Source organism: Wyeomyia smithii, chromosome 1, assembly GCF_029784165.1.
Source record: "Wyeomyia smithii strain HCP4-BCI-WySm-NY-G18 chromosome 1, ASM2978416v1, whole genome shotgun sequence".
NCBI classification, from domain to species: Eukaryota; Metazoa; Arthropoda; class Insecta; order Diptera; family Culicidae; genus Wyeomyia; species Wyeomyia smithii.
This window is the reverse complement of record NC_073694.1, coordinates 22,645,871-22,668,429: the sequence shown is the minus strand read 5'-3', so window position 1 is coordinate 22,668,429 and position 22,559 is coordinate 22,645,871. Positions and strand designations below refer to the sequence as shown.

At 42.0% G+C, this 22,559-nt stretch overlaps 1 protein-coding gene across 2 annotated transcripts in view; it reads left to right on the top strand.

Annotated features, from left to right (window-relative positions):
- Positions 1-22,559, top strand: part of LOC129717699 (uncharacterized) — a 59,925-nt gene that overhangs the window by 16,788 nt on the left and 20,578 nt on the right. For both annotated transcript variants that reach the window (XM_055667795.1, XM_055667794.1), the window contains exon 2: positions 1,280-2,454. In XM_055667795.1, coding sequence (XP_055523770.1) covers positions 1,972-2,454 — 483 coding nt within the window. In that variant the 5' untranslated portion in view covers positions 1,280-1,971. The remainder of the gene's footprint in view (positions 1-1,279; positions 2,455-22,559) is intronic.

Sequence of the window (22,559 nt, the reverse complement as noted above, 5' to 3'; positions counted from 1 at the left end):
CGTTTTATATCGCGTCTTTTTTGATGCGGATTTTGGTATTTTGGCGGTCGTTCATAAATTGTAATTCGATATTATTCGGAACCCTCGAATTTGTTATTATATTTCAACACCTATCATGACAAGTGCTGTCTTATTATTTACCTCACACAAAGGTTATAAAATACACGATTCGATTGGGTGCAAAGAACATGGAAATCCGTTTGATTTTGGCATAGTTGACGGTTCGAAAAACGGTTCATGAGATGCGAGAACAATTTTAATTCACACCCTTGAAGTTAGTCATAGCCCAACGTACAAAAGAACGAACAGGCGAACCACACCAGCCAAACCTAATAAAGCTGAGTTTGAATGTTTGTTTACAACCTCAACGCTTGAGGCCTTCTTCGCCTCTCACCGGTGAGGGCTCGCCCTTCTCTGTGTTCTCAGTTCGCATGATGACCAGACAAGACCCGACACCCGATCAATGGCAAAAAGTTCTCACCGTCTGTTATGATGCTGAATCATGCTTGGACTGCCAGATTGTTGCGTGTTGTTGTGTTGTGATTGCCAGAGGTGGAGTGCTAGAAGTGAGTGTAGTGGCAGCATCAGTGACGAACCACCCCGTTCTGGTGAACGGGTGGAACGCGGTTTTCCGATTGCTTCGATTCGGGTTTGTTTGTGCTTTTTTTCTCGCTCTCTCTCTCCTATGTGGTCAAACAGTGCTGCCCGTGTACTGGAGGAGACTGGTTCTTTCCCATGCTATCGTGTATCACCTGTTTTTTTTCAATTATGTGAGAATCTTGGCGCTAGATCGAATTCATTGTTGAGCGCCGTTGAATTGAATAGAATTCGCGAATTTAAATTCATTTCACGAACAGTTTGGCAGGCTATAAAGCTTCTATCGAATTGACTTTCTGTGCGACCTTCACCACAAAACTGCTTCGCAGTTTACCGTTTGTGGTAACAAGGTACAAAATATTTTCTTTTTTATTACAGCCGGGTGATGGCGGCTTTAAAACCGGCCTAGGGTAGCTCCGCTTAACGAAAACCGGTGATAAGCTAGCAGTTTCAACAGTCTTTTTCAAAAGAAGCTGGTCAGAATAAAAGTTTTCAACTGTAATAAACCGACCCCTTTGAATGATCGGTTTTTACCCAATAACGATCAGCCAGTTTTAGGAGTCCAGTGTTCAGTCGATTTTATTATGTAAACTGTAATTTACATCATCGTCATCATCATCATCATCAGAATATCGAGGACATCAAAGTGCACGCTAACTTAATCGGTAAAATCTATTTTCAGCTCACGTGACACCCCAACTGTACCAGGGCCGCTGGACAATTCGAAAGCTTGAAAATAATTGAAATTTTAAATTCGCAAACGGCAATTAGTGACTGGTGTTGCTGCTGCCGCTGGTAGAAAGACTTAATCTTGCATGAAAATTGTATAATTGTTTGGTCATTATTTTCAATTTGCTTTCCCGGCTTTTTTATGGCGAATTTAAGGTAGTGACAGTTTATGATGCCATCAGCGCGCGGTTTTTTTAAGCGTGTATGCCCAACCAAAACCGATCGTTACGAAAGGTGTGACAGCTTGTGAAAAAGAAATTTATTAAACGACTGTGAAAAGTTACACGAATGTGTTAATACACGGCAATCAAACGAAAGAAAAAAGAAACATTAAAATATAACAAGCCGGTTGCGTAACTTGCAACTATAGCTGCTTCTATCAGTTTACAATGCAAAACGGCGCTTCGGAACAGTGAACCGTAAAATCGAAAATCGATTGTTTGGCCGCGAAGTCGTCAAAGCGCGAAATGCACACCGATCGAACCAAAGAGGAGCGTCGTCGTCGTAGTCGCGAAATCGAACTCGAAACATTATAAAATGCACCAAAAGTAGAGCAACTAGCTGCGAAATCGACGCCGACGCCGCCACCGGCGGAGTTTGCCGCGCAACCACTATAGGGGTGTACATCTCGTGAATTCGAATGCGATGAAGAAATTCATAACGACCAAATTGCACACCGCGTCGATGAAAGAAGTCGAAACCGAAGCAGAAGTAGAAAACGACGAAACTGCAGCAGAAGAAATAGCAGCAACGGACCAAAGACCGAAAAAACTCGCAATACGCCGCAGCGGTGGCATTGTGAGATCGAAATCATTATCATCGGCAACGGGGACGTCATCGCTAGTAGCATCATCAGCGGCGGTGGTCACTGTCATGACATTGAATTCTGCTCCCTCGTCTCCGTCGTTGTCGGTGGAAGGAGTCACCGATGAGAGGAGAAGTAACGTGACGGTGGATGATCCACCGCCTACACTGATCCAGCCGAAGCAACCTCAGCAGTCGAAGGTGCAACCGCAGCATGCCATTATTACCATCAGCAAGCCGAAGCCGCCACCGTCGTTCTTCGGCAGCTCGACCTCGTTCGCTGCTCAGGTCAAAATGTGCGGTTATCTTAAGAAGAAGCGCAATGTAAGTACCTACAGCTTTTTTTTCTTCTTCTGATATTAGTAGTCCTAAGCCAAGTACGGCTATTTGGGGGTACGAGTCTTGCATATTCATTGCAATAGCCAACAAAAATTTGTGAAACCGGAGAAAATTGCAAATGCTGTTTCTGAGTAATGCAATAAGAGGAAAATAATGGTCACAACATGATTCTATTTTTTTTGACAATACATACAGTATTGTATTTAATTCGTGCTTATTTTCGATTATGTTTTGACTTTGTTCCACTTTTCAGAAGATGCATTACGACTCTGATTTTCAACTGCAATTTGACACTATTATCCAAATTTTTTTATTCTGTTCTGTTATGTTCACTCTTATTTTTATTGATTTCCTAATTTTTATTTGATTCTTAAATTTTAAAGACTCAATTGAAGATGTTCACCTGAATTTTTTGCTCTACGTTTGAATATTTTCAAAATAATTTTTTATCTTATGATCCTGGGTATCCTCGTGTTTCTAGTAATGTTTGTCTTTCTTTTTCACTCTTCCAATTATTCTTAAAATAAAATTTTCGTTTTTTTCTGACGTTATGCTATTGTTTGCAGTTTTTTTCTAATCTTTTAAAGCTCGGCAGAATTTTCTATTTTTAATTGCGTTTCAATTTTTATTGCGTTTCGTTTTCATCTCTGCTATCCTATTCATTTTATTTTCCTCTTATTTGCATTTCATTTTTGACGTAGGACTACGTCTAACCACGCTATATCGAGATACATTCCGCGAAAACTGAAACGAAGATGTAACGTCGGAATGAAAGATTTCAAACGGTTATACCGATGTAACCACATGATGGATCACAATAATTAATATGTCGTTGGATTGGTAAAATGATGGACAATTTTGTGATTTTTCAATTTTCATTATCACTTCATTGTTAAACAGTGAAAATTGAATAAAAGTTCAAGGTCGAATTTTCACCAACAATGTACCAATCATATGCGAGCACGCCTGGCACAGACTTCATGAATAGACACCAACTGCCTGCTGTGATATCCTGTATAGCAGTGGCAAAAAAAAATTTGACAGAACCTCCCCGTCCCAATAGGTCAACTAATCTTAGCTTCCATGAGCCTAGACTATTTTGATGTCTTGAAAGTGAAGCTTTTTCGGAAAGTTCGTAACCACCGCCACTATCAAACAGTATTACGTTCTGCTATTGACAAATATGTTAATGTTAATAAAACTGATGTCTTGAAGGAGAATATGATGGCACAGGCAACAGTACTGCTCCGAGCTATGTATGAACAGAGCGCTGGTTACACGTCGTCTATCAGTGCAAAAAAACTCGCTTTTTACGCACAGTGGGGCGTGGAACACAATCGCATTGCCGTTTGAATTGTCGTCTTCTTCTTCTTCTTCTTGTTTCGTATAGCAGCAAATATTAGAATTCAATATGATTTTTCGGGTGCCGCAAAATATGTTGCGCCGCCGGGGACTGCAAAATGTGTTGTTTATTTTTGAACTCTACACTCTGCTTTTTTTAGATTTATTTAAATAACTGAATATAGGGTATTTAAAAGACAATAGAAAACCAAAATGCTCCGTACAGGTCTTTGAATAGGTAGATAAACGAGCTGAACTGATGATTATATTCATTTAGCTAAATGAATTTAGTCCAATATGACAATACTAGCTGCAAATTCATTTCATCTTGATATTAGAGTTCCGACATTTGTACTTGTATTTTTCAATTGAAATTTTTTTGGAATTAGCATTTGCAAGAAAATATAACTTTCCATAACCTTACTTGTAATTGAACAACGCTATGCAAACATTAATTGCTGAGGCTAATGTTGTGCATAACTCTAGCCTCTTTTCTGTGAATATACATTTTCTACTGAAACTGTAATTCGTTATCGATATTTTTTCCACGAGCTGGTTACTGCAGGAAAAACATTTAGGTGACATCTTTGCCGCTTTGTGATCGGTGAGTGAGCCAAATTCAACAAGACAAATAGATATAGAAGGAAGTTTAGTTTCTACTAAATCGTGCTCAATTAAATGTTTTATAGAAGTTGGCCTTCGCGTATTGAAGAAAATTCGCTGTATTAGAATGAAAGGTATTCATCAATGGTCCAAAAACCAAATTTAGAGGGAAATTTGGGTCTAGAGCTCTATAACAATATTTTAGAGAAAAACTTTCTTCTACAAAGTTGTTACGTATAATAAAGCGCTTATTGGAAAAGTATCAAAAATTAAGGTAACCAAAATTTTCGATGCTATCAAGTAACTAACTTTTTTATTTTTGTAGATAGAAAATCTTGTTCTATAATTTTATAGCTTCAATAATTTTAAGTAACTTTGTAAAAAAAAAATTTTCTCTAAAATATTGCTATAGAGCTCTAGACCCAAATTTCCCCCTAAATTTGGTTTCTGGACCATTGTGAATGTTAAAGAGAATATTTGTTCTTCTAAGATAGAGTGCTGCAAAGAAATAATCAAAATACAGACCCCGTTCGATTTTGGCAACACGCCGGAATTTTTTCTGTTGCCAAAATCAAACCATGCCAATAATGAACGGTTCGTTTTTCATGACTTTTTTGACTTTTTAAATGGTCAAAGACGACCTTAACAGTAGAAATGGCCACCAATGAACTAGTTTTAGTTCCAATTCGTTTGAGGTGTCGCTTGATGAATTTGGGCTGGCGATCTAGATACTTGATATTACCACCCGAATCAAAATACCTTCCTTCTGGAAGATTGAGGTTAAATTGGTTAAAATAAATCAAGCAAACTACAAAAGTAAAACGAGCTCAAGTCAAACTTAGCTTAAAAATAAAATTATAAAATTATTGTAGTCCTACGTTAACTATGCGGTTGTGTCTTGAATACCACCCTCCTACTATTTTTTATGTCTTCTGGAAAAATTCGAAGTTTTTGTAACGTAGTGCCAACACTAGCTTGTTTTATTTCTTTTTATATTCTGACTGATGTTTGGGTTTTAAAAGATAGTTTTGACAGTTTCGAACTATATACCAAGCCTTTTGCTATTATTTTATATGTTTATTTTTTATATATTTTTGATACTTTTTTACCGTATTCTGTCTGCTAAGTAGAAGTATACGGTTTTGATGTAATTCACCTATTTTTTTGTGTGATAAAACTTGTGTGTTTACCCGAACGAACTCGATGGATTCAGTAAGACAAGATTATTGTTTCAAATTTGTGATGTCTTGACATTTGAGCGCATACCCAATAAAAAATATTCGGCGCCCTATCTTAACGCCGACAGTGCAGGAATAGACGTCGCAAAGTGGATTGCAATACATGTTTGGGTTTTGTGTAGCGAGTGTACCCAGTATTTTTGAGCCCCATTCAAATATTCTATCAATCGTCGCTTCTCGTTCCGACTTTTTGTCGATGGCAATCGGCAGGTTCCCTCGATTTCTTGTCACGAATAGAAAGTTTATTGAAAACCGAGTTTAAAACAGTCAATAAATGTTAAACTGAATATTCGTCCAGTTGCTTCGAACATTGCGGACATTGCCATTGCGGACAGGGGAGCCGTTTGTTTTTGTTTTCCCAACCAGGCTTGGGATATTTTTTGAAAAATTAGGCAGAATTTATGTTGGATTGTTAATAAGCTCAGAACATACTAAAACCATGCCAAAACCGTTTTCGTAGAATCACCGTTTTGAGCTCAGTTTTTGTCCGATTTAGGATCTGTTTTTTTTTTTTTTTCAAAAGATGGGTAAGAAGATGCTAATATGTGGACAAACTCTTAGAATTTTGATATTTGGTCTTAAAACAAAATGGCGTCGAAAAAAAATCGAAAATTTTCGATTTCTCAAAAAGTTTAAAATGGCGCCATTGTTGCCCCTTAAGTTGAAATATGTTAAAACTCAGGGAAATTTGGTTTTGCATCAAAATACACAAAAAAATTATATATAGAAACCAAGGCAGAAAAAAGTAAATTTTTGTTGCACTGTGTAATAGGCTTTAATCGACAAGTAAAAGGAAGTCGATATGAACTCCCATCGCGTCTAAGTCGGTTGAAGAAAATGAAGTGGAGGCGCGAAATGTTTTGGTGTAAACACGGCTTCGGCTTTGGTGAGTTTTGCTCACCTATGGGGTTCTTAAATGGAGTGACTTCGCGAGGGCTACCCGAATATTCATTGCTCTCGAGCTGCTCTTCTATATGTCGCGAACCGAAGCAAACTTCGTTCGTTCGACAAATATTTAATATTTAATAATTGATCTTATGACAACGCGATGTATACCTTGTAAAAAGTCGCTTCCGCCGAAGTGCGTTTTCTTTCTGGAAGGTATTCAGCATAAGCAATGGAAAAATGTTTGAATACTGGATGCCTAGGGTAGTGGATGATTTACTGTGATTTCTTGTCAGCCACAGCAGCACCTTCGTGGGGTGTGTGAAATAAACTTCACCTCGAAGCTCGCTTCCTTCATGGGGGAAGTAAAATACGAAATGCCCTGCCTGTCGTTGCCATCCAGGGTGATATGGGTCTTGTGGTCCATCACCACCGTCACGTCGCGATTTACCGGGAAAACCGACTTGACCATTCAGCCGCTGCCGCTGCGTCATTTCCTGCAGCTCCGAGACCAGTAGATGGGCATGTATGTCCATCTTCGCCAGGTTTTTTTCACTGTTTGGCTGGTAGCACCGACCTCCCGACCAAGCGCACGCAGCGACGTAGCTACTTTTCCCTCGGTCTTCCTCTTCAACACCCTTTTGGGTTTTTTGTCGCTCAGGACCGTCGACCGTCCCGAACCGGGCTTTTTTCCGATGCTCTGATTGTTGTCTAATAGTACCAATATATTGTAGATGCCGGAACGGGCATATCCGGTGTCCACGAGCTGCCACACGATGTTCGTTTTCGACCGCTTGACGATAAAGCTGTCAATTTTTGTCTGCTGACTCATGGGTTACTATAATTGATGCTGCATGGGTAGTTTCATCAGTGCGTGTGAAGGTAAACCCATGAAAAATCGGCAATTATTTTCCATTTCTTTCACCGCAAACGTTATCATAAAACCGCATCATAAACAAGAATAGGTTTCGCGCGGTCGATAAATATCGTGATTAATCTAATGACAATATACACTAAGACACGCGTCTACTGAAGTACGTATGCTTGTTCGAGGAAAATCGTGATTGGTTGATGGTCTTCGCGAATGCCGCTCGCATAGGTCCACGCAATTGGACGCGAAAGACACCATTCGATAGTCTTCGTAATGAGTTCAGTTCACGCGCAACATTGTTCGACTTTGTCACATACCATGGTGACACATACACATTCTTTCCGTCACAGTCGTGGAGATGCAGAGTTAACTCGGTCCCTTTCTCACCCTAACGATCGTAAGGACATAGCCGGCGCCGATATAAATCTACAAAACGCGTAAGCTACTGAATTGTAGTACGCACTACGCACTTAGTTGTTTTTGCAACAGAACTATTGCAGAAAACTATCATAGACTGCGTTTTTGTTCCCAAGTAGTACATGAACCTTTTGTCTTTAAAACGTATTACCAGAGTTTTTCAAATTTTGTTTGTAACATGAGAATTTCACTTTTTAGAAAAAATACCCAAATGCAAACTTTTATCCCATGCGGGGCAAAAGTTCATTGCAAGACCAGTGTACTTTTTAAAACCTTTCATGAAGTTGATCATTCTTAGGACAATTTTGCACCTATTCTATTTAGCTGCTAAATGTCACAATTTAAACAGGTAACTTCTGAAAACATATGATGATTTATAAAGTAACAAGGGTGGAGCTTCTAGTGGACATAGAAACAACTAAATAAGATTAGGTCGAATACTATCCGACACGGCCACTAGAAGCGCCAGCGGAATCTGTTCCGAAAAGACCATGTTGAAAGCATTTCACAAAAACCAATAAAATAGATTTGAACCAGTAATTGTAAGATTCTATTAAAAAACAAACCATAAAATTACTTAGTTTCGGAACATATCCCCGAGAAACCGGATTTCCGGGAATAAAAAGAATTGCTCTGAAGCACTGTAGACGCTGATTTGAAAGTAGAAAAGATGCTGAATATTTTGGTGTTTAATCTATCGAAATCCGATGAAAATTGAAAAAGTAACAAGAATTTTTATCTCCCGTCGAACCTATAAAAGTGTTTTCGTCAACTAAGATAGTCTTTGATTATATTTTATGCCTTTATGGATTATTATTGAAGGAGTTGGGTTGGGTGGAAGTAATGCTGCGCCTCAATTCCGTATCGCATAGTCAAAGAGACTAACAACCTTTTTATGAATAGAATTCCGTACCTAATATGAAGTTAACAAATAAGGTCCGAAGAAGTAGTACCCAGTAAACGCAAGGGCTTCACTCTGACAAAGCAGGTGACCTTCTAACTTGCAGGAACGGGTGTTATCACAAAGGACCATTCCAACGTTCTTTAGGTTGTGAAGAGCAGGGCAGTGTCCGGTAATAAATCCCGTGTAGAGACGTAGTTTACCGAAACTGAGAAGCCTAGAAGTTATAGCAGGGTTTGGAAAAAAATTGTTTAGCTTGTCTGAAACTTAGCTATTTCTAGCATTTCGTATGTTTCAAGTTCGCACTTTTCAGTGAATTTAGAGGTACCCAGGAATGGCTTAGCTCCAATAATCTCCTGATCCTTGTCTAACGAGGTAGTCAGCGTTTTCATTTCCCTCAATACCACAGTCAGCATCCAGGTACTCAGTCCAATAGAACTTGTTTTTGGTGGGCTAGCTCTCGTAGAGCATGGCCTCCACTGGTAACGGAGAAACAGGCCAGTCTTTGAACTTTATAAAGTTTAGCTTGAGCTTTGGCCACCCACCAAAGCAGCGTACTTAATTCTTAACCGAGCAATGGTTATGCATTTTTTTTTTCAAACTTATTTCTATTTTTAACAACGTCTTACACCCGTCATTCAAGTCCATCAAGGCAGACAGTGTGTGCAACTGGGGAAGCGAGAATAAACGAACTGAAAATATGATACAGACTTGGAAATATATACCTCATCCAGACGGGACTTGAACCCGCAATCTCCCTCTGTCCGGTGTTTTGACCAACTAAACTACTGGGACGGTGGTATCTATATTCGTATCAAATTCCACTGCCGACTTATCATATTGCTCACCACTAACTACACACAATTGTTATGTAGGACCAAAACACCAATTGTGGTTTCAATTCACAGTTTTTAGCAAATAGTGTGCAGAAGGCCCAAATTGTCGTTCTAGGCTTTTTTGATTGCAGACCGCGTAGTCAATTTGAGCTGTCCAATTCAGCTTATTATCCGAAAGAAAACCCAGATATTTAATATTCTACAGAACTTCAGAAAGAGACAGGACGTGTTTTCCTTTATTTGGTGGAGGGTACAATAACTGTTTCAGCAAAAATTAGGGTCAGCTCCTCTTGAGTACACCAACTCAGATTAGTGTCTTGTGCCGTCTGAGGGCGGGTCGACATGAGGAGTTCATCATCAAGATAGCAAACGACATCATAAAAAGCTGGGTTGGCTCGTTTAATAGTGCCACCCCTGACCAAAACACGGAGAGAACACCTACTTCAGCCTTTTTTCGCTGAAACCGTGACGCATCTCCCAATGAAGCTGTATTTTATCTGCCCGAGAACATGATCTGCATCCACCTCATAGTAGTGTTATCAAGAATAGGATGTATTGTCGAAGGCGCTTTCATCACCAAGAAATGCGCTTCTCTTGATACTTCAGCCTCTTTCTGATAAGAGTCACTGTGCTATTAAGAGCAGTTTCGGTCAATTTACCACACTGGTAAGCGTGCTGATCTTTATGTTGCGGTGAGTTCCGAAATTACAATATTGTCTGATTTTTGTCTGATTTTTGTAAAAAGAGGGTCTTGAACACTTCATAAGTTCGAAGGAACTTAACGCCCAATTGTTTGAAACTCCCGTGAACAACTGTAGGGCGACTCCTGTTGTATCTCTATAACTCTAATGGCCTTTCCTCGGCCTGTCTCTGTTTTAGTACCTTAATTCGTGGGTTTAATCCCATCCCACTTAGTCTAATTCTATCGAGAGCGGTGAGCCGTGCGCACAGCCACTCTGCCTTGTTCCAAACAATTGCCAGTAACTCACCCTCGCGCTGCGGCGGCGAGTTACCGACCCATCAAGTACCAAGTAGTTTTAATTAATTGTGCTTACGTGTGGCGGTTTTCGTCACCCAAGTCAAGCGGAAGACTTGGCTTCGACTGTAAGCAAGCTCTGACCTATTTTCATGCACAGCTGAAGGCTGTGCCAACGTAGAAAGAATGCGGTAGGAAACCGGCTTCTTCCCGTGGTTCTAAGTATGTCACCTAATGTGACAGAACCCTGTAGGCTTTTGCATGGTGCGTCGGTGCCGTTACACAACCTTCGATAGAACAGTATCGAGTCATTGGGCGACTTGTCTTGTCCTAGGACACTGCTGCTCCGTTGTCTGAATATGTTGACCCGTAAGAATCTGCAGTGATTCCCTAGGTGTGACGTCCTCTCTTTTCAACGGCCCTAGACCGTTGGTGTGGTCATGTGGTGTGGACATCGCTTTCTGGAGTAGCATGGCTTCGGGCATTGTTTGAATGTTTTTGTGTTGCGTAACTCAGTGTTGTACTTTGTGAGCGATGTTCCCTATTCATTCCAGATGTATGTGCTTTTTGCCCTATTGAACAAGCGCCTGTCCTCATGGCGGAGATTATTGAGTTTCTCGTTCCAAAGTGGGGTTGTTCCCTATATGACAAATCCTGACCTCGTTGGAAGTAAGATATTCAAAAAAGGTACTTAACCATGTTGTTAGTACCAGAGCTGCGCCAAATCGCTTGGTGAGCGTTCGTATCACATCAAATGATAAAGGGCTTATTGAAAGCTTTGCTGTACCGATGGTCTCGAATTACGATGCTGGCCTAACAAGCCAGTCGTCGTAGGTTCGAGTCTCGGCTCGGGAGAGACTGCTAGTGTCAGTAGGATCGTAGCGCTAGCCCCGCAAATGTCCTGTACACTAAACAGTCGGCTGCGAAGTCTGTGTATAAATAAACAGAAGGTCAAGTTCCGAATCGGAATGTAGAACCAAGGCTTTGCTTTGCTTTGCTGTACCGCACGAGTGCGCAGACCTCGAGAGGCAATAACCGTCCGGCAGAATACCGTCTAAGTCATCGGGGGAAGTTAGTGGATGCGATATCCTGCTTCTCGTCGGCCGGCGGGACCAGAGCAACAGTGAGTTGCTCTTTGATGGATGTTCAGATCCCTTAGCGTAATGAAAAGTTGAAACCACCTTGGATCGGAGGATCCGGTACTCATTAGACGGTTGCCATCAACAAAACTGCTGGTTTGGGATACACATGATCATGACATCGGAAGTAGTTTATGTGACCTTGGTTTGCGAGATGAAGATGGTTGATCAGTTCCCATACTTTTCACTCTTGCTTGCACTTTTATTTTTCATTTGTTTCATGACTTTTGTCATACTGACTAATTTGAATTAATTTTGTGTCGGATTTGGTTCAATTTTAATTTCTGAGCTTTTTCCTATTGATTAGATTTGTGTTTGGTTCTTATATGTATTTTATAATTTTTTCACTTATTTTTTGGCTATAGTTTTCGCTCTTTTAATTAATCGACAATTTATGCTAGATTTCTGAATCGTTTATTTGCTTTATCGACTGTTTGTAACATTTGATATATTATTTCTGATATGATTTGACCTGGTTTTGCTTTTAATTCTTAAAATTTCTTCGATTATATTATTTTTTTGAATGATTCTATTTTTTACTTTTTGTGTTCATTTTATAATCTTATCAAATTCTTTGTTTTTTTTTGTAAACACTGAAATTGCATTGTTTTTATTTAGGTGTAATGATTTCGAATGCAACTGGGGAAGGGCCTTTTCGGAGATGAAATTGATTAAAAACATGTTACGTACAACTATCGAGAAGGGAGCTCTAGGCTGTCGAGTTTGGCAGCGGTAAGTTGCGAATACGATTTACTGAGGAAATTGAGTGTTGATTACACAACTAATAATAAGTTTCCAGCGAAAAATTCTTTGTAAGAAGATGTTTTAAACAAACCTTTAAGGACTTTAGTTCACATAGTGGGTTAAAAAAATCACAGGAGGGTTGTATGCAAAGCCACGACCGCAAAGATTAAGTAGAATACTTTTACAAGAAAACCCGGCTGCTTGCGTGTCAGTCATTTTTAAATTTGTTGTTCAATTCAATATCGGATAAGATACCGATCACATTTGGCGTTATCACTGACAGTGCGAATAAAGTATTCCTTGTGATAAAATAAACAGTGAAAAGCTGATTTAACACTCAAAACTAGACGGCTCATGTGTTGTCAAAATGTGTCAACTTTTCATTGCATGCATTTACTAGTGCCCGCTATCGCACAGAGACTGCATTTCACTAAAGTGCTTCAATGCATCAGCTGCTATCGATGCTAAACCCGCTACACTGCTACGCTATCCGTAGCCATGCTAATGTTTTGACCGCTATACGCTGCTATTGGTATCCGCTGTCCCTGCATCAGCTGGCCCAGCTGCTATCGATGCTGAGATCCGCTGCAACTAGTGCACTATCCATTGCCATGCCACAGCTGTGGCCGCTATCCGCCTGGTATCCACTGCACTGCTACTGCTGCTGCTAAGGGAAGACTACTGTTGTCGTTGTCTAGAACTATTATGAGCGGTTTCGGGTGAAAAAGGCTCTTATATAGGCCAAATAGCATGTTTAAAATTGCAAGGTATATGATTCTGTCGACCGTGCTTGGGAAGCAATCATATTAACGACTTATCAGATCAGTCGAATTTTGCGCTTCAACAAGGATTGACCATTCGCAATAATATAGTTGCTTGTCATGATTTGGACTTGTAATTTTTGAATTTTAATTATGCGAAAAATTATTGTTTATGCTGATAATGAAAGCTTTTCGGATGTTGTGCTCATGACACGAGATGAAACTAAATATATATCTGTTCCAAATTTCTTGAAAGTGTAAATTGATTTAAAAGAAAATATTAACTCTTCAATTAGGTTTTTATTTCATCCTGAAAAGGACAATTTGTTGTTTAATTCAATGTCTGATAAGATGCCGATCACATTTCTGCGTTATCACTGGCAGTGCAAATAAAGTATTCCTTGGAGGAAAATAAACACTGAAAAGCTTTCCAGAACGTTCTTTTCGTTGAATGCATTTGCTAGTGTGCCTGCTATCGCTCAGAGACAGCATTTCACTAAAAAGCCACACTGCATCAGCTGGCCCTGCTTATATATATGCTGAGACCAACGTCAACCGCTTCGCTATCCTCGTTGCCACAGTAGTGAACGCTTTCGTTGCCATTGGTATCCGCTGCCCTGCATCCCCTGGTCCTGCTATCGAAGCTGAGACGCGCTCCGCTATCCGTTGCCATTCCACAGCTGTGGCCGTTATCTGGTGCACTGCTACTGCTGCCGTATGCACTGTTGCTGCTAAGGGAGGGCTGCTCTTGTTGCAGTCTAGAATAGTGATGGGAAACTTATCGATACTTATCGATAATATCGATAAGCGATGGTCATCGATATTATCGTTAATTTTTTATCGTTAGCGATAATTATCGATATTATAAGGGTGAGCACAAGTCAGTGCGGCTGGTTACTGGTGGAGACCCAGAAGAAGGAGACCTCACCTGCCCTCCCCCAGGAGTTGCTTCTGCCGCTAGGTATTTGTTGGGTGCTGCTATTCGACAAGTTTTAGCATTGTTGGGGGTGGTGCGGGCGAACCTTTAGCCCCGGGTGTCACTGAGTTTCTGAGAAATAATGGTAACTAATAAGGTATTTATAGATTTTAGTTTCCTAAGAACAGATGAATTCGACAAATTGGTACTGGAGAACTTTAAAAAAATATCCAAACTTTGTGCACCATCTCATAAAAAGCAATGATACGAAATTGTAATAAAATGCATTTTCTTTGGCTTGCCAACTCTTATAATATGATGGACATGCATAGCGGCAGTCTATTGGTAATTCTCTGGTAATTGTTTAGTTTAACTTGGAACTGTTTAAGCTTAAAGTATCTGTTACCCAACAAACAATTTTTAGTTCCACTAAAAATCCAAATCAACGAAATTGTTGCGCCAAAAAATATCCTGGGGTAGATAAAATAATTGGGATAAATAAAATTCCCTCGAATTTTAAATGGCCAGAACTTCACGAAAAATGAATCAATTTTGATAACCGGTTTCATTTCACTGGAAAACAGTTAGTATTACTTGGGAACTTGGTGTGACCAACCTACACCGAAAATGTTTCGGATTTCAAGATTGTGTGTCAAAGAGTACATTTTTGCAACACATAGAACGTTTTAGGCAACTAAATTGTCTATCGAAAATACTTCATTTAAAAAAATCTGAGATCACCGATATTTTCTAAAATCATTTTTTGTTTTTAAAATTATATTTTTTTTCAGAGTAGGATCTTTAACTCAATTTTTTATATTTTTGAAGGAAAGTTCAGATAATTTTTACTAAAATATATTGATTCATAAGAAAAAGGTTCAAATACAGTTGGGTTTTCTTATGCGGGGGATACATGCCTCGTGAAAAAAACATGTTTATTCAGAAATCCGCTTGATAAACTGCTTTATTTAAAAAAATCGCGTAAAAAACCACGTTAATTTGAAAATCTGCATAAATAACCTTTTAGAGATAATCCGCGTGAAAATAATCTGGCCTTTTTAAATGTTAATCCAGATAAATTTTCAAACGCAAGTTTGCAAAGTTGCTTGGTTTAACAAGACCTACACACCCACAATGTTCGATTGAATTCTGCTAGAGTGCTGCAAGCTCAAAGAAAATTAGTACCCAACAGGAAAAAAACCGCCAAAATCAACACCCATACTTGATAAATTCATACCTCGGTGATTCCTTGGCGAATTTTCAATCTTTGGCTACCAATGAACCCGAAATAAATTCTGATATTGACAACATATAAACCTAAGTGGAACAGAATGTCAGAAAAAGTTCTACGCGTTGCAAAAATGTACACTCAGTGTTGTTAGTCTCGGTCGTAAGCGGCATGCAACACCTCATGTGAGATTCTCGGTGATGCCGCTTTCACACAGTAGAGAATTCTTTTTTCAAGCTATTTCTCGTTCTTTCTCGCTTTCTTTCTTGCTCGCATTTACTCCCGAGATCATATGCACACACTCCCGTCTACTCTCCTCGTGTGTACTCGTGTGTATCTATTCCCCAACTCGCGAGAACTACTAGCCGAAGACAATCGTTTCAAGATGCTTTGCGATGGTTGCATAGGGAAAAAAATGAGAGGGTATCGGACTACTTCGGCAGCGGTTCGCATCGGCTGGTTTTGCATTAGACTGCTGTAAAAAACTTACCGAAGCAGTCCGATACCCTACACGTTACCCCACTGTCGGTGCATGAAGCTAAACCGGGAAGAAAGCATTTTCGTTTTCGAGCACAGTTTTTCAAGCACTCCTAGTTGAGCAATTTTAGTCGAGTACTCCTACTCACTAGCAGGAACTCGCGTACTCTTTTACGGTAGCTGAGTAGCATGCTGCGGTGCGTGCTTGCTGCTACTCAAGGGAATGCATGAAGAAGAAAGAGTATCTCCAAAGCGTGTGTGCAAAAGACTCGAGAAGCGTAACATGTGTTTCGTTCTCAAGCAGAAAGGAGAAGGAAGGTTTTGCTTCTCGCTCGATTTGCAACGCTGTGTACACTTTGGCGCACACTCCGGAAATCCGAAACATTTCCAGTGACCCTTGGTCACGTCCAGTTCTCAAGTAATACTAGGAAACTAGGACAGTTTTCCAGTAAAATGAAACCTGTTTTGTCAGAATTGATTCATTTTTCGTGAAGTTTTGGCCATTTAAAAATTGACAGAATTTTGCCTGCTTCAATTATTTCCCTAATTATACAATCTTCAAAATGAACTTCGGCTTGAAACTACTCCGTAGAAAGCACTCCCGGCGTAAAACCCGAAGACTTTCCAAAACAAACTGTTTAACTCGTCCGGTTGTTTAAATTTTCATTCGCAGTATCGTAAAATTTGTCATTCAAGGCCTTAACACATTGGATACGTTGCGGCTGCGTTTGCGGCAATTTGACAGTTAGCCCATACATTTACTGTCACATTGACGTCAACGCAACGCAAACGTATCCATTCTGTTTGGGCCATCACTGTCTCTGTTTTTAACAAATTTATATAGCAAAATTGCATTTGTCGAATAACGTTTGCGGTAAAAAAATGGACAAAAATTGCCGTTTTTTCATGGGTTTACCTTTAATCACACTGACAAAACTACTCATGCATCATCAATCGTAGTAACCCATGAGTTAGCAAAAAAAATTTGACAGCTCTATCAGTCAAACTCTAACTGTGATGGCGAAAAAAGTCAAGCTACTCCGTTCAGAAGTGTGCGCGTTCAAAGAACGGTGCCCCGCTGCGTCAAAAACGGACATCGTGCGGCACTTTGTGGACGCCGGGTATGCCGGTTCTGGCATCTACAACATCTTGACACTATTGGACAACGATCAGAGCATCGAAAGAAAGCCCGTTTCCGGACGACCAACGACCCTGCGCGACAAGAAGCTTCAAAGGATGCTGAAGAGGAAGACCGAGGGAAAAGTGGCTAAATCGCTGCGTGCACTTGGCCGAGAGGTTGGTGTATGCTCTAAAACAGCGAAAAAGCATCTAGAGAACATGGACATACATGCAGGAAACGGCAGTCCCGTCCACTGGTCTCGGAGCTGCAGGCAATGACGCAGCGACAGCGGTTGAATAAGATGGTCAAGTCGATTTTCCCGGCGAATCGCGACGCGGCAGTGGTATTGGACGACCTATCTCACCCTGGATGGCAACGACTAGCAGGGCTCTTCGTATTTTACCTCCCTACGAAGGAAGTGAGCATCGAGGTAAAGTTTATTTCACAGACAGGCTGTGGCTGACAATCAGCCAGAAAGGGATGTTAAAGTTGCTCTTCTTTCGCTCCGGGCTGGCTGTGAACGGGGAAATTTATAGTACGAAGTGCCTGACAGAAGTTGCGACGTTCATCAAGAAATACCATAAGCGCGAAGACACGGTGTTCTGGCCAAATTTGACGTCGGTCTACTACTCGAAGCGATCGTTGGAGGAGATGGAGCGGCTGAATATCGATGTGGTACTGAAGTCGGCGAATCCGCCCAATGTCCCCCACCTACTTCCCATCGAGAATTTCTGGACAAACTTGAAGCGCAAGACCTATTCCAACAATTTTGTCGCGAAAACGGAGGAGGAATTAACACGCATGTTTTCGTCCGCCATGGCGAATGTTCCGGTTAACTGCCGGAAGGCTGCACGCAAGGACGTAATATTTTTTGTGAGGAAGCTAACATGATGACCTTCCATGGGAAATTTATCCAACTCAATTATCTGTCATAGTTTTTTTTCATCACCATCTGAAATAGTTTTTTTTTCATCGCCATCTGAAATTTTTTTTTTACCGCAAACGTTAGCTGTCAAATTATCGATACTTATCGATAATATCGGTAAAAGCCCCGGAATTATCGATTGTTATCGATGTTCGTTTTGGGTGATATTTCCCATCACTAGTCTAGAATTATAATGAGCGGCTTCGAGTGAAACAAGCTCTTTTATTTAAGGTCTATGATTCTGTCGACCATGCTCGGGAAGCAATCATATAACGACCAGTCAGAGGCCGAATTTTTCGTTTTGACAAGGCTTGACTATTTTCAATAGTACGATAGTTTGAATAATAAAATTACAAATATCTGCATTTGGGAAGAATCTTAGAAGATTTTCCAATCTATTGCTGCAAGAACGAAGGAAATCCATCGAATACTAACCGATTTATTAGCATTTGAAATTGGACATATTTTTCACTTTTTTCGGTTTTAGATTTTCATTTTACATCCCTATGCAACCGAACTTCCTGAGAGAAGTATTCTGTATGTATGTATGTATGTATGACCTTCTAGATTCCACTGTCTGGCAGTGATAGGGTGAAAAAAAGACAATGCTGTTGATTCTTGTTTCTGCGTCTGTCTTGTTTTCGGAACCTAGAAGGTGTTAGCTCTACCGACCTTCCAAGACCCTTTGCAGAATGACTGAGTACTTGCAGCGCATTCCGGAGTCAATTTCCATTCGGTAAGCCCCGCCTCAAAATAATATTAGAATCTAATAGATTCTATTATTATTCTCAGACTTTCAATTCATTTGACATATCAATATCAAAAAAATTGACCCGTATTTAATATATATAGGGTAACTGACGGCTTCGTCAGGTGATATGCGTTGTGGGCAGGATTCAGTTTGCCAAGCTCTACTGCTTATATTCCACTCAGAAACTCAATTTGTGTTAACTTACCTTGAACGTTGAAGTTTTTTGTTCGCATGAATGAATCACTCCATTAAAAACTCAAACATTTTTATTGTTTTTTTTTGACAAAAATTAAACTGCCGCTTTCACACATCTAGATATTTTTCCCGGCCGAAGAAAACTTCCACGATACACATCTTCGCCGCTAGCGATATTTGGTTACGATTTTCTCGTGAAATATCAGGGCTAGTAGCAAAATAATAGTGACTTTAGTGACTTTTTTCATTAAAATAGTGACCAAATAGAGACCAGATAGTGACCAAATAGTGACCAAAAATATACAAAAGAGGGTTTTGAAATTTATTGTTGAACCATAAATAAACCAAAAAGTCATCTGTATCATAATTATTCAAAATGCATCTAAAATATTATTCACTTAAAGCTGGATATTAAATCTAGAATTAGTTAAACTAAACCCTAATCTAAACCTAAACCTAAGTTCTTGAATTTATCATAATTACTTACGCTACAGTATAACTAAAATTAATTAAATGAATCACCCTAAAGATACGATACGATTATAACGAAACATATCCCAGACAACCAGAAGTCGCATAAGATTCCGCGGATTACCTCGTAGAAAGTTCTATGGCACATCAGTATCGTATTGCTGTATGAACAACGTATGTGTTTAATCGCTTATGGTGTTATTTTGCGAACTTCTGCGATGAGTGTTTTTTTTTTTTTTTTTTTTTTTTTTTTTTTTTTTTAAGGTGGCGGGGAAATCTGCAAACAGACACCTGAGAAGAGAACTCAGGGTGTGGGGATGAGACTAGGGGAAGAATGCTGGGGTAGTTACACTCGCCCAGACACCTACTGATCCCTGTCCCGACCCACTAAAACCCCTCCAGTCTCCAGCCCTGGTCTTCCCGGAACGACGGTTAAGTATTACGTCGGGGAGTGGCTTTTGTGCGTGATGCACCCTCTTTACTCTTATAACCTCCTAGCTAACTACCTGGAGACTGGTAATTAGCTACCACTGGCGTGTTGGTGGTTGACCCGTCACACACGTTGCAGCTCCAGAACAATCTGAGAGGCGGCCGCACAGACCGCGTTCCAGATGTCCGGGTCGTCGCACATCCTCCGGACTAGATTGTCCGGAGTAGTGCCAGGCCCGCTCACAGCCATCATGTTGCTCCTCGCTCTTACGAAACGGGGGCATACGGAGAAGACATGCTCAGCAGTCTCCTCCTCCTCCACGCACTCGGGACACATGGGGACACCGCGTGTCCGAACCTGTGCAGATATTGCCTGGAACAACCATGGCCTGACAGGATTTGTGTCAGGTGGAAGTTCACTTCACCATGTCGTCTCCCGACCCAGCCAGATATCTCCGGTATGAGTCGAAGCGTTCATCTGCCCTTTGTGGAGTTGGACCATTCCCGCTGCCAGTGGAGCATCGAAAATGACCTTCTGGTACCTCGTATGCCCCTTGTGTCACGTTGGTCGAAACACTCTCTGTCCTCCTTGATGGCGATGCTGATAGGCATCATGCCGGACAAGACACAGATTGCATCGTATGACACCGTACGATACGCACTCGCAACTCTCAGGCACATGAGCCTGTAGGTACTTTCCAGTTTACCACGGTAACTGTTAGTACCTAGCGCTCTGGACCACACTGGCCCACCATACCTAAGTATGGACGAAACCACGCTGGCAAGAAGTCTTCGCTTGCTGCCATAAACCGCTGAGCTATTGGACATCATACGAGATAGTGCTGCAATAGCCGATGAGGCCCTCTTACAGGCATAGTCGACGTGACTCCCGAACGTGAGCTTGTCGTCCACCATAACCCCCAAGAGCTTCAGGGAGTGCTTCGAGGTGATGGTGCAGTCTCCGACTTTGACCACCGCCTGTTGCTCCGATTTACGGTTGTTCACAACCGTGACCTCCGTCTTATGATGCGCGAGCTCCAGTTTCCTGAAGCGCATCCAGTCCTCGACCTTGCGTATACAGTGCGCGGCCGTCAACTCGACCTCCTCGATAGACTCGCCGTAAACCTCCAGCGTTATGTCGTCTGCAAAGCCGACGATCACAACCCCTACAGGGAACTTGAGTTTCAACACTCCGTCATACATGACATTCCACAACACCGGGCCCAGGATAGAACCTTGCGGAAGTCCTGCGGTAATTGGGACGCACTTCTGACCCTCCTCCGTGTCGTAAACAAGTACTCGATTCTGGAAATAATTTTCCAGAATCTTGTACAGCGACACCGGTACATGGATGCTCCTGAGCGCGAGCGCTATGGAGTCCCAACTGGCACTATTGAACGCATTCTTCACGTCGAGCGTGACGATTGCGCAGTAGCGTATTCCCCTTCTCTTGCGCTGGATTGCTACCTCCGCCGTCTTGATGACGGAAGAGATTGCGTCCAGCGTGGACCTGCCCTTCCGGAAGCCGAACTGGTTACTTGCCAGACCGTGTACACCCTCCGTGTACCTCACCAGTCTGTTGAGGATGATCCTCTCAAGCACCTTGCCCGCGGTGTCCAGCAGGCAGATAGGCCTATATGCCGATGGGTCCCCTGGCGGTTTCCCAGCCTTCGGCAATAAGACCAGTCTCTGCCGCTTCCACCTGTCCGGAAAGAGACAGTCATCCAGGCACCTCTGCATGACTGCCCTGAACAGCCCGGGGGCCGTTTTTATCGCCAGCCTGATCGCCAGGTTAGGGATACCATCCGGTCCCGGTGCCTTGCTCACCTTTAGGGATTTGGCGATCACGATTAGTTCCTCATTCGTAACCCTTGCCTCCCCCTGAACCTCGACACGGCTGTCGTCGCTCACGGATTGGATGCTCGGCAGGTTGGCCGACCATTTCTGGTCTATGTCTGAGATACTGGAACGTCGGACGTGAGACTCGACCGCCGGAGGCCAAGGACTTGGCTCGTGGCGTGGAAAGAGTCCCTCGATGATACGCTCCAGCATCGCTGGTGATCGCTCTGCAGGCGCCAGCGCGCCTTTAGTCTTGGCCATTACGATCCTGTAGGCGTCACCCCACGGATTTGTATTGGCACTCGCACATAGCCTATCGAAGCAGGCCCTCTTGCTGGCCTTTATCGCACTCTTTAGCATCGATCTTGCCGAACTGAATGCTGCGCGGCGCTCTGTCCTCTCTTCTTCGTTTCGCGCACGCTGCATCCTCCGTCTTGCACGGAGGCACGCACTGCGAAGCTCGGCTATCGCGTCCGTCCACCAGTAAACCGGTGGCTTTCCATTCCTAGGTTGGCGAGTCCTAGGCATGGTGGCGTCGCACGCCCGCGATAGCATAGCAACTAGTTGGTCAGCAGTCGGGCGGAGCCAACTGCCCCCCTCGCGCTCCCTTCTCATTGCCTCTTCGAATACCTCGGCATCAAAGTGCGATGTCTTCCACCCGCGAACGGTCGGAGTGTTGGCTCTACCCGTCGCTTGCCGCCTCTCGTTGTTGTCTACACTATAACAGACCGCCTGGTGGTCGCTATTAGTGTAGCCATCGTCTACCCTCCAGTTCTTGATCAGTCCTGGGCTGGAGAACGTCACGTCGATGATCGACTCCGCACCATTTCTGCTAAATGTACTTTTGTTCCCAACGTTGGCCAGATCTAGTTTGAGCTTTGCAAAAGCCCCCAACAGGATCTGGCCCCTCTGGTTCGTGAAGCGACTTCCCCACTCAACAGCCCAAGCGTTGAAGTCGCCCGCCACCACCAACGGCGTTAGGCCCATTAGCTCCATGGATAGGAGGTCGACCATCTGGGTGAACCTT